This window comes from Aphis gossypii, chromosome 1 (genome assembly GCF_020184175.1).
Source record: "Aphis gossypii isolate Hap1 chromosome 1, ASM2018417v2, whole genome shotgun sequence".
NCBI classification, from domain to species: Eukaryota; Metazoa; Arthropoda; class Insecta; order Hemiptera; family Aphididae; genus Aphis; species Aphis gossypii.
This window is the reverse complement of record NC_065530.1, coordinates 12264774-12278841: the sequence shown is the minus strand read 5'-3', so window position 1 is coordinate 12278841 and position 14068 is coordinate 12264774. Positions and strand designations below refer to the sequence as shown.

At 25.7% G+C, this 14068-nt stretch overlaps 1 protein-coding gene across 1 annotated transcript; it reads right to left on the bottom strand.

The window, feature by feature from the left end:
* Positions 1-7441: 7441 nt before the first annotated feature.
* Positions 7442-12668, bottom strand: LOC114122189 (phospholipase ABHD3-like). The gene is made up of 9 exons (XM_027984780.2): positions 12315-12668; positions 12105-12248; positions 10829-10998; positions 10539-10758; positions 8483-8595; positions 8233-8412; positions 8098-8155; positions 7868-8033; positions 7442-7801 (listed from the first exon to the last, which is right to left on the bottom strand). Exons 2-9 carry the CDS (start codon positions 12216-12218, stop codon positions 7614-7616), a joined length of 1209 nt encoding a protein of 402 aa, XP_027840581.1. The 5' UTR covers positions 12219-12248; positions 12315-12668; the 3' UTR covers positions 7442-7613.
* Positions 12669-14068: the final 1400 nt, after the last annotated feature.

Here is a 14068-nt window from a genome sequence, read left to right as displayed (position 1 = left end):
ATTGTATTGTTTTGTTTTTTTGTTTTTGCAAAGCGAACCGATCACATAACATATAGTTGGTCAATCGTATTGTTTACAAAAAAAAAAAAAAATTTGATGGCTATTTATTTTTTACCGGTTCTACCGATACTTATTAAGAAATTATAAATTGTATTTTTTGGGCGATCGTTATAATAATAATAAGCACTGCAAAAAAATTTATATTAAATTGTAATTGTGTAGTGCTAAATATGAAAACATTTTTACAATTATCAACTATGCGTTGTATGAGCGATTCGCTGTTTGTTTTTTAATTACACTGTATCATATACATAGGTATATAGTATATACCTACTTACTACCTATTACTGTGACGGCGGAAATCACTGTTAACTTTGACAGTTAGTTAGTAGAGCATAATATTATGGACGGCGGTATACTATAATAAAGCTATAGAATATTTTTTTTTCTCTATGATCTTGAATTAAAACGAAATAATATTTTAGGAAAAATATATTTTTTATATTCAAATATTTTTTGCCGGTCATCCTCTTAACACATTAACACTGTTAAATGCACTTTTCTTACGCCTATATACGTATAGATATATAAACTATATCATATAGTTTATATTATAAGGTACAAATACCTATATAATAAATACTATATAGGTAATTAATAAATTGTTATTATTATTGACCGTGTGTCAAGCACGTACCTGATATACAAGTATTATATTATATTGCAGTTATATGCGAATATGATACTTAAATATAAGTTTCAATTATATATTTATATATTTATACAAGTATATATGATGGGGTGATCCATCGACGTAATTATATAAGAGTATAAGACACTTATTATTTTGGGAAATAAATTACGTTTTTGAAAACATTTCTTTTACATGATTCTAATCATTACTTACAACTATTTTAATTTCAAAAAAAAATTATGTTTTTATCGTTGTCATTTTCTTTTTTTTTTTTACTCTTTTGATTGACAATTGACAACATAAATTTTTAAGTTCATGTAAAGTAAAATATAAATCAGCTAGATTATATGATTTTTATTTATAAAAATCAAATTTCGGACAAATATAGTTCATTATAGTTATAAGTAGGTATAATATTAATTATGTATTTATTCTATAATATTAATTATAAGTATTTTAAATTCAGATGAGTGACTCCAATATAACAAACACTTTGTGTATTACTCTTCTACCATTCCACTCAGCTCATCTAAACTTAAATACTTCTAAGTTTATAACTCATAATACACAATAGTCAATAGTCATAAATTACTGGTCCAAAATTCGATTTCTATATTATATTGAATTAGATACCTACTACAAAAGATAATCTGCTTAATCTGTATTTAATTAGAATTAAAAATGCACGTTATATCGCTATCATTAAAAACACAGATAAAAAATAGTAAAAATAATACTATTTTTAACCCTTTAAAAGTTTAAAATAATGTAAAACATTTATAGTTTTTGAAATAATAAATTTTACACGTGGATCACTCGGTATACGAAAGTACACACCTATATCCTGAAATATACAGGTTGTATTATTTTACCCAACATTAAATTATGAATAATTAATTTTTGTTAGTTTAATAAGAAAACAGGAAACATCACGGTGAACCTTCAATCGTCTGTACAACATAATAATATTCAGTTAATATTTTAAAATATCTATGCGGATGAATTTGAATATCGATATGTAGGTATTTAAATAGATACAGGTATAATAAATAAGAATGTACATCTATTTAGTACTTAGTTTATTCATTTTTACAGCAGTGCGCTTATTTTTAATATTAATATAATATACCTAATAATATGTTCGTAATGTACAAGTACGCACTTGTCGCACTTATTTTCGTATCGTAATACCACTAATACCTAAAGATATTGGTAGGTATGATAATATAATGTACAACGAGTTATTTTGTATTTTCGTTCTTAGGTTTCACACAAGTTTGATAAGTACGCATTATATGTACCTAGTATCTACCCTATAGCTGGGCTATGGGCTATAAGTTGCACAAGGCTCACAGATATTGAATAAATGCAGTACAGTATACTACACGTATCTATAAGACACATGTATATTGTATATATAATATATTATATATAGGTACTATAATATAATATGTATGTAATTACATTGTACGTATATTTTAAGTACACTGTATTATTGTATAATATTAAATTTATATATCATAAACAACACCACCTATTATATAACACTATGTCCTGATTGTATAACGATTTTTAAGTTTCAGTTTTTTGTCAAGATAGTTGGTCAAAAGGGTAGGTCAGAGTGTCAGACGATCGAGTTGCGCTGCTATTGTAAATATTACTAACAGCGAAACAACCCCGAAACTATATTACCTACTATTATTAGTGTATATACATTATGTGTTCACAAGGTCGATTCTGTGTATTGGCTTATATGTACATTGTATAACGTTATAGAATAATTTTTCTTTTGTTTAGCAAATTTTCATTTTGACTAAATAACTCAGTGTCTCGATACATTACAACATAATATAGTAATAATCGATACCTGTATAATAGTGTATATATAGTCCGTAAAATTAATGAACAATAGTATATTATACCTACGTACTCTCAATAAATAAATTAGGTAGCTTCAAATATTTATAAACGTACCTAGAATAATAGGTATAGTATATAAGCGTGTATTGCATTACTACAATACCTACTACGTTACGAGTACGTTTGCAATTTGTTTTTTATCGATTTACAAAGTCATTTGGCAAAGAACTACACAAACCGCGTAATACGTACACAATATTATACACAATACACGCTACAAACACAATATTATGCCAATATGCGTAGGTATGCATTTGTATTATAGGTAATGCATTATGTATTATTATATATTATAGTGGTACCTATAATAAATACCTATTTGAACATTAATTTTAAATCTTAATACTATATGTGTTAAGAGAATTATAAAGAACCGTCTACAATGAAAAATATTAAAATAGGTAAATATTATTTTGTATGTTACAGAAATAGAATTAATTTGAATACCTACCATAAAAGTGACCTTTAAAATTCTTGACATTTTTTCCAACTCAATACATTTGCTGAAGTTATACGCTCTAATGCACTATTTTAATAGATTAAATAGTACCAAATTGACGTCCCGTTTTATAAATGAATGACCTTCTATTAACCATTTTTCCTTTATTATTGTTTCCTTTAGATTTTGAGTGGAGTAATAACCGATTGGTATTAATTTTAGTAAAACCATTTTTCAATTATGTATTTTTGTATGTCTGCAGTGTGTGTGTGTGTGTGACGTGTGTACTTAAGGTTTCTTTAGGAAAAATAAAAATGCTTCATCTTCTACTTGAGGAATTATTTCTGATCACAAATTTAATCTGGTTAATTCTTAAGGCAAAGAAAGTAAGGGGAGGGGTCAAAAATAAAAATCTATTTTTAAAATAATTGAGAAAAACAAGAATATTTACGGAAAACTTTTTTTACAAAATTGATTTTTTTTTTTTTTGTAATTCACAAATAAAATAAATAATTCTAGAGACCACAATATATGTATTTAAATAAGTATTTTCTAAACAAGATAAATTTCAAATAAAAATAAAAATTTTTCAGCTCTGAATTATTTATAGACAAAAGACATATATTTATAGTTTAAATTTTTCAATATATTTATAATATCAATCACTATTTTTAAATTAGTTTTAATTGAGTTAAATAACTCTTTACTTTTTTTTTTTAATTTTTAACTTAATAAGTTACTTTTTTTTTTTTAAGATTACCTAACGTATTAACTTCAAGTTAATTTTATTCAAAAATATCTAAATTAAGTTAATCTTTGTCCAAAGAATAATGTAAATTTTTGAATGAGATTTTTAGAAAAGTAGGTTTTTAGATAGCTAGTTAATACTTGCAGTCCCCTCCCGGTCGTCGGTTCCAAACAGGAAAAAAAAAAAGTTAATACTTTGATGTATCATTTTAAATTTCCCCAGTAATTTTTTTGAGCGTAAAGAAAAATTATTTAATAAACAGTATTGTGTGTGATGTGTCTAGAATTTTTATTTTGCAAATTAAAAATGTTTAACTTTAAACTAAGTTAAGATACTTTTTTTTTCAAAGTTAATTTTTAACTTAACGAGTTAAAAAAATCGTTAACTTGCTTAGCCTTGCTACTCACATACATGATACATTATTAATTATTATATTAATAATTGAATGTACAAACTACTAAGGGTATTCGCGGATATTTTGACAGAATAAAATATATTCTTTAGAATATATACAGAAACACGGGGTGTAGTACAGAAATCGAACCATACTGAACTCGTCGTCTAGGAGATTTTCAATTCTCGGTGTCGGGCAATACTCATATTGAATTCATTAACAATTTCAAATCCGGGAGAATAAAACACACAATTATACAAATAATATGATGGACATAATTGACATCGGCGAAGCTTTAAAACACGCAAGTACTCGATTAACTCAAAGAAAGGTCTATACACTCTTTTTCGTCTCTCAGCATTCCGTCGTCCGAGTAGCAGCCTCCGATTGCCGCCGATTCCACAGCATCATATTATAAATTATTCGTTCGCCTTGTGCGTTTCAATCTCTCCGCGTCCATGACCAAAGTCATCTCATCTACTACAACGTCGATCAGGTCTGTAGATCTGCAGGCGATTAGCTGTACCGGCGCAGTACATTATTAGATTAATCAATATCAATAAATAAACTAATTATTTCCGATGTATATTTATTGTTATATTGACTTACATTGGATGGCGCGCCGATAACAAACCTAACGAAAACAATGAATATTAGGACTCATATATTTCGTAAGCATAAGTGAAGTATGGCTTCTAGCGATACCACTATAAAAAAAAATGCGCCTGTGTTAATACCCCTAGGGTGGTGTGGAAATTTAGCAGTCCTGAATCATCTGTCATCAATAATAGTTATGTTTGTCGGAGTTATATTGTGGTAGTTAAAAAAAGTGAGTGAAAATAATAACGCATTTAAATAGGTATATTTTATTTTTTATTCAAAGTAATATTTATTTTGTAGTTAGGTAAGTATGTATGATTGAATTTGGACGTCAAATATTCGATGGACACTGCCCTGCTACTTTGATTTTACATTTTTTAAATTATTTATCATTATTCCAAATTACCTATAGCCATAGGTATTTTGTATTTGTATTTTTCTAAGGTCAACATTTTTGTATACACTTCAATGTTTTGTTTTGTATTTTTTTTTTTTTTTTGTCAAAATTATTTTGTACATGATACATTTATCATTTAACAAATTTTGTTTAAAAACTTATAAATTTAAAAAATGTTCATACAAAAAATTTTTTTTCATATTTTTTACTATACAAATAGAAAAAAGAAAAATGAAGAAACTCAAATATTGGAAATTAGATTTAACCTTGCAGTTTGGTAAACCGAATATAACAAATGAAATGCGATACAACAGACTGGCTGTCCCGGTATTAAGGGCTAATTTAATAACAAACGATGTACCAATCTGAGACCTGTCAGGATAAAAGACTGATTTGAAGACTAAAGTAAAGATAAACTGACAAAAACAAGAAAAACTAAGACAACTAGTGATAGACGATGCGAAGTAGTTCTGGACAGACATATTGAAATATTCGTTTTTATTTAGTTTTATTTTTTATAAATGCAGATAAAAGTTTTTAGGTAAGTCAAAATACTTGGAAATTTAATAAAAAGTTTCTATATGATTGTCTTATGGTGATTAAAAAATTATAAGAATACATAAGCACAATTTTTTTTATTACCTTCAGAGTTTTAAATACTAACAAACATTTGTCAAGATCATGATTTTATGAATATTAATTGCAAGTTATCTTACAGTTAAAAATGTATAAAAGTTTTGTATAAGTAGGTAGCTAAGAGTTGAAAATGTAATACAAGATTTTTTATGAATTTGGATTACAATACTTATAAAAGAACTTGAACCTTGGCCAATTAAAAAAATGTTATCTTTAGTTAAAATTTTTTCGAAATCCAAAATTCACGCGTAAAATAACGATTTACTAGGTATCAAAAAATTTTAGATTTTTGTTATAGATGAAAATTACTAGTCATAGAAACTTGAAACACACATCAGTAGTTTAATTGGCATTTTTGATTTTCTGTACAAGATTTAATTATTCAAGTAATTAAAACACAAACCACCTTTTTCACCACCCACTGGAAAATATATCTTAAGCTGACAAATCGTCTCTGTTGAGAATCGTTTTTCCTATACAATGATAACTATCATTGCATTCAAATTTAACACATCTATTATAGTGATCTACTCTATATCCAAGATCCACTTGATAGGTACATTCAGTACGGCAGAGCGGTACCCACTTACCTTTTTTAATTATAATTAATTACAAGTATTGCTTTCTTGAAATTTTGTGGTAATGTCCTACCTACACTTATTTAATCTACTAAGATCTAATATTTTTTATTGCTAATTGTTAAACTGTAGAATTTTTTGAAAATTATAGGTATGTAGGTATCTAAATCAAAATTCAAATGAGTACTTTCTAAATTATTAAAATGTATATACTAAGAATAAGAAGTTCTAAAAAATAATTTTACACAAATATAAAATAGATCTAATATTTATTCATGTACTCTGGAAATCTTTATTATCAATTAATATAATCAACTCTTACTAACTCTTAAATTAATTATCATGTATGTAACTATTGTATCTATAAGTATTTATTTATGTTATAAGCTAAACTACAAAGATATAGTTTAAAAATTTAAACATAAAAAAAAATTATAGGAAAAGGAGAATAAAATACCTACTAAAAAGTTAGAAAACTTTAAAAAAACTAACTTCAATTTTATATTTAGATTCTTAATACCTATTCCAAAATATAATTTTTGTTTAACTCAGTTATTTATTTAACTATCTAAACACTTAACATGCAATTCAATCAAATTAAGAAAAGTTATTTTTAAATAATTCATAATATGACCAATGACATGCCTTCAACACTAATATCCTTTATCAAACTTGACTAATGTATTTCATATTAACTGGATTTGTCTAAAAGTCAGATTCATTCATTTATTATCATAATTTAAATTATTTTCTCTGCTTTTTGCAACTTTACCACCATAATTTTTATGTACATGTGTAATATATTATTACGGAAGGAGTAATATATATTGTCTATACTGACCGTGATAGGTAGTATAATGTTTTGCTCCATTCTTATGTATTTAAAAACGTTAACTGTCCTAAAGTTAAAATTTTTAAATATTGAGTAAAGATATAACAATTTTATAAACATAAACTAAAAAATTGTCTAATAAGTAGATATTCACCTTAGGTCTAATATAATAATTTATAATTTTAAATAATAAATACATAGCATATAGTTGATTTTTCATATATTTTTTAAACACCACCAAAAAAATAAATCTATTTCAATAAAATATAAAACTATAAAATATGTATATGTTAAAAACTTAAAATATTTGATCGTATATTTTATCTATAACAGTAAATAATCCTAATTCTAAATGTATTAACAAAAATAACAATTTCAACTATTATACTTTTCATAATTATTATTTTTAAATATTGAGCTAAAATATTGGTCAATTATACGAAACATAAATTCATTGCTGTTACTAAATGGCCATATACCTTCTAGAAACCCAATGTGTCCACCTTTAACTGTAACCAAAATTGCTAAATTTTCAACACTGTCAGCACTCTCTAGAGGCAGATCTAAACAAGAATCAAAATTTTCTCAATTTTATTAAAACTCATTTTAATTTACTTAATAATATTTACCAGATTCTAGACAAAATGGGTCATCAGCAGCACTCAAACACAAACAAGGCACTCTAATACGGTCCAATTTATCATGGAGTGATGCTTTTTTATAGTACTCATCAACGGATTCGTGTTCAAATAATTTGATAGTATAATTTGCATCGAATTCTCTTATAGTTTTACTCTAAAAGTATATTAATTTTAATTTTACCAACATTAATAATTTCTATACACAAAAAATTCCATACTTTGATGACTTGATTATAATCCCATTTATGACTTGATGAACTTAACATATTGCTACTACTAAAACATAAAAATAAAGCATTCATCATTAAAATAAATAAATTCATAAAATATAATTGACAAATAATTAGGCTTACTTTTCAACAAGGTTACAAAGACATTTTGCCAAGTATGAACAAAGAAGACGATTTAAATATGGTTTTTCTATATTTTGTGTGGTTGCAATTAAATTCCATGGAACTGAAATTAACATAGCAGCAGAGAAGTATTTGTGAACATATTGCTCATTAGATGATAAGAAACTTCCCAATAAAAGCCTGTTATATAACATAATAACTAGTTTATAAACATAAAAATAATAATATAAATAACTAGTAGATTACTTACCCACCCATAGATACACCAATTCCGCCTAAAATTGTGTCTGGATGCTTGCTTTTTATATGACCAACAACTTCAGTTAAGTCATCAATATTATTAGCAGAATAAGTTCTTGGAGTCTAAAACAAAGATTAACTATATATGAACGTCACAATTTATTAATGAACATCATTTAGACTAGTTTTAAAACTTTTAAGTTCTTCAATTTTTTAAGATTTTAAAATAGAGAATGAGTATCTTTTTTAAATTATTATTAATTATTATTTAAACTTTGTACTTGATAAACATTTGTCTTGAGTGAATGAGTAATTTATTACTATATTTATCAATGTTATGTTCTTCCCTAGGCAATTAAAAAAATTACATATTATTATTGAAAATGTAATTAATTATTTTATATTTTTCATTTATAATAAAACTTAAATTTTAATTTTAAATGTCATAGCGCTATAATCTGTGAATACACTAATTTAAGTATTAAGAGGATGTTGGACCCACATGTGTTGTCTCCGCCTTACACACGGACGACATAGTACATTTTCGTTCACCTATTTCAACAGTATGCTTTTAGTTTTGGTATTAGAGTGAATTGACCTATTAACAAATTTTTAGGCAAGAACATTGTCTGTGTTCTATAGTTCTAGGTGTTTTACGATATTTTAATTTTTAAGTGAATCATGAGAATTTTCAAATAATTAATAATTTTTATATTCATAACTCACTTAAAACTAAAAATATCGTAAAACACCTAGAATAGTAGAATACAGATAATGTTCTAGCCTAAAAGTTTGATAATAGGTCAATTCACTCTAATATCAAAATTAAAAGCACACTATTGAAATTGGTGAACAAAAATGTACTATGTTTTAAGTATGTAAGAAAAAAATAACACATGCAGGTGTGATAAAAACCTAAATATGTTGTTACATTACATGCAAACTACATAGACAGCATTTAAATTTCTTATAAAGGATACAAATGTTTAATAAGTCCAATTTCTTCACTTCTTCCCCACCCTTTGCAGACCAATAATTGTAAAAAAATGTTCTCTTATTTTCATTTAAGCAGTTTTTACTCAAATTTAAAAATTGTTCACTAAATGATATAAAAAACCGTAAAAAACTGAAACAGGAATGCTTTCAAACTATGGAGTGTTTGAGCATACAGAAATATACGGAAAAAAAATTAGGCACTTTGGCAAAACAAGATAATACACATATGAATAATTTGAGGGGGATCAACTACCCCTCAGTTATTTGATTGGGCCACAGGAAAAGTTAAATTAAATTTATTTTAACATTAAAATAAACAATGCATTATAACCATTAAAAAATATTTGTATAATATATTATATACATTTTATTTATTAATTTATTACTGTGTTTATGTACACTATTTTTGTTAGAACATGGTGTGTGTGATGTATGTGCTAAAATTCCCAGGTGGTCATCCATCTGGGAACTAGCAATGGAATTACTAGCTCAACACCAGTACCGCCAGGAAACAGGTTTTTATATTTTAATCTTGTCTATTACTAACTATTAACTATAATAACTACTGCTTTATATATTGTGGAGGGGGGATAAAAATTCCTCTTTTTTATACTTCAGATTTTTAGTTTTGCCACAATCGGTGTCCTCTAAAAATTAACTTCAGGTTACGCCTAAGGTAATAAATCTAGTAAACATATTAATATACTGATTAGTATTCATTAACATCTAGGTCAATTATGAATATAAATTTCAAAGGGGTGATAATGCATACCATACTCTGTAATGGTGCCTTGATAAAAAATTTTTTAAAGACAATCAGAAAAAACAGTTTTCATAATATGATTTAATGCCATTACATTAATGTGCTGTCATCCAAATAAAATTAGATGTAAAGCACTTAAGTATTAATTGCCTCTTCATAAATACATAACAATTTAAATAGATTACTTTAGATCATTCATTTCCAACAAAATTATTTTAATACAAAACACTTACTAAAAAAAAAACTTTATGTACTTAATGAGTTCTTAGTATGATATATAGTTAAAATTATATTATTCTTTAATTACCTTCAATTCAATACCACCAATCCCTCTATAATTGAAAACAACAATCCTGAATCCTGATTTTTGCACAGCTAATGATGTAGCTCTAACATACTCACATTTACTATCACCTGTTAATCCTGGTAAAAACAAAATTGTTGCATCTTGCATATCAACTGAACTTTTCATTGGTTCCAGCCAATCCAATGCCACTTCACCGCCATCCTTTAACGTAAATATTTCTCTAAAATAAAATGAATGTTTAAAAGTTGTTTAGATGAAAGATTTTTTTTATTAAATTACTGTATAGATACCTTGTATATGGTGCTGGAGGAACTATAAATGACCGTATTAAACTTGCTAATACACTTTGAAATCTAGCTTCAAAACACCACATTGTAGGCCAATACTTTTCATTGATGATTGGAACATTTTGACGGATAAAATTTTTAAATTCACCTTCTTTACAGTGAATTCTGGGAGCCTGAATAATATTTTATAATTTATATAATCTAATAGTCAATAGGTATATAAATATCAGTATGAAATAAACAATTGATTTTTATTTTTATTTACTTCCATGTGTAAATTATAATGTTTTAGATTATAGTTTACCATTTATTAATCACTGAGTATCCCTAGGTATTTTTATGATCAATAATTATAGCACAATAATTATAAAATCTTAATTAAGATTAAGATAATAAAAATTAGCTTTAAATGAATATAACTTACAATAAGAGTTGTATTATTAATTTATATATATTTATAGTATATAACATATATAACCATACAAGCAGTGCTCAAATAAGAAAAAATTAAGTAACTGAGTTCAATCCAACGATTTAAAATCTGCGTTTCAAATGTAAAACAATTTTCCTCCTCAACCTTTAATCAAGACAAGATTATTTAAATATTACATTTCTATTTTATAAATACCTAATTAATGTTAACAAACACATAAATTTATTTTCACCTAAATATTCAACTGTTACAATTAATTGTCACTTAATATTATAATTTTATAAAATAATTAAAACTTCACACGAAAAAAGAATTAAAAATTCTAAAATGTATTACATTTTTCAACAAATTTTAATTACAGTATCATTGACAATTTAAATCTATAATTGATTAAAGATTATAGACATTAGATTATTCTGTCTTCCCACTCCATGGAAAAATAACAGTTGGGATAGCAAATAAAAAAATAGAATAGTTCAGGAGTTCTGTCTCCTTTCTTCATCCCTTTAAAAATTTGAGCTCTGCGTATAAGTTAAAAATGTATAATAATTTTTTTTATAATGTACCATTTGGATGATGGCCTTTGCATACTCACCAATAAGTGGTGGAAAACAGTTGTTCTAAATTAGTTAATTATTATTTTTTAATTTGTAGTATTCTAAATTACTTTAAAACTGTGGGTATTAAAAAATTAATAAGCTATTTATAAAATTATAAAATTACGATTAATTTTATGAGTTAAGTTATAAGTAATATTAAAAATGTATTTTATGCATTTTAACACTGCCTAATAAATACAAAATAGTATTATTGTAAATAATATCAAATAAATTAATAAATTCTTACTTTAACGGCAAACATAAAATAATAATTTATAAAACCAATAGCTGCAGTCACCCCAGCAATATACGGAGTTGGCAATGAACAAAATTTGGCAATATTATTTGTTACAATATCCATGTTGCATGAAATTTATAATTATGTAAATATCTGAAAATAAAATAATCTTTTAACAATTTATGTACTCTTTATTAAAAATAATATTTTGATAGTTACTTTTAGCAGAAAACGATCAGTATAATAAGTATCTTTGAAAATTTTCTTGCTCACAGAAAAATAAAAAACATTGAACCTACAAACGGTGTACCCAATTCGGTAAGTTCATAATAATGAATGTAGCAGTGGAATAATCTATAAATTCAAAGGTCAACACATTATTCAACTTAAACTGTACTGCCTACTGCCAATAATTCTTTTGAATTTCAGGTATGATAGATATGATATAATTAAATAAGATTTAAAAAATAATTAAATCAATATTTAATATCAGCATATTATATTGCAGAGGGCACTTTTTAATACCTTATACCACGATCTAAGAATTTAAGATTTGAATCGTGCACATTGCACAATATCACTCTATATAATCTAGTAATCTTTATCGACCAAAATTGATAACAACAAAACGTGGATAGTAGGTACTGAATGAAACCAAATCTAGTCTAGAATTTCTAGACAGTATATTGTACCACAAATCGTGAAATAAAATAACATTCTTAATTCTTAAACAATTTGAGTTAATTTTGTAATAATTAAACGGACTCGGGACTGAGTAAAGGTTATACATGATTTAAGTTACAGCAATAAGAGATTACAATTAATTAGTACCTACCTACCTAATAAAATAAGTCGCAATATTATGAGAAATATGTATATTATACAAAAATGATAATGAAAAAATAATAGTTGAACTATTAATAAATGTATAAAATGAAGGAAAATAAAATAAGTTTGTGTAGGACAGCGGTTCCCAACCTGGGGTACGTGACATGATCTCAAGGGGTATGCGAAAAAATTATTTTTCGTTTATTCATATTCTAAATTGATATTTGGGGTACGTGAAATAATGGTGAGAGAGGTCAAGGGGTACGTGAATGAAAAAAGGTTGAGAACCGCTGGTGTAACATAAAAATAAACTTAAACTTAACTCGATAAATCAAAAGTACAGGTATTACCTGCAATCATTAAGAGATTAGAAATTAAACATATAGTTTTTGTTAGAATAAGCAGGATAAAAAAGCTCAGGGTTCTTAGTATTACAGGAATTAATTTGAAACTTGATAAGATAAAGTAAATCTGGACAATCAATCAATCCATAAATTAATTTATGGAGAAAATTAAAAAGCAATTGTAAGCGCCTAGCTTTATGTGGAATAAGATTTAAATAACTTAGAATAATATTATCATATGAACCATGCGATTGTCTATGTATATTGAAGAAATAAATCGTAAAAAGTTATTTTTTATAGATTCAATAATATAATTTTGTTTAGACAAATTATTTATCCAAATTAGTGGGTAATATTCAAGGTTTGAACGAACTAAGGAACAATAAAGAATTTTTAAAGCAAAAATATAAAAATCTTCATTTGATCGTTTGATGAGATCAAGAATAGGTACGCGATACTATATTTTTAATAAATTTAGTGTGGCTAGAGAAATTTAATTTAGAATCAAATATTATACCGAGATCATTAAAATTAGAGACTAGTTCAAGTTTAGACTTTGATAAGATGAATAAGTACCTACTACAGTTTTCAACCTAAGTTATCGGTTTGAAAACTTTAGGTTTTTTCATTTAATTATTAAAAATTATTGATTACTACCAATCACCATCAAAATAATTAAAACGTTACTACACGAATAAAATTCTTCCCAAGGCGTTTTATAATTTCGGTAATTTTGATATAAATATCGTAAGTCATTCCGCGCAAAACAGTTTTTAACTATAGGTATATTATGCGAGTATG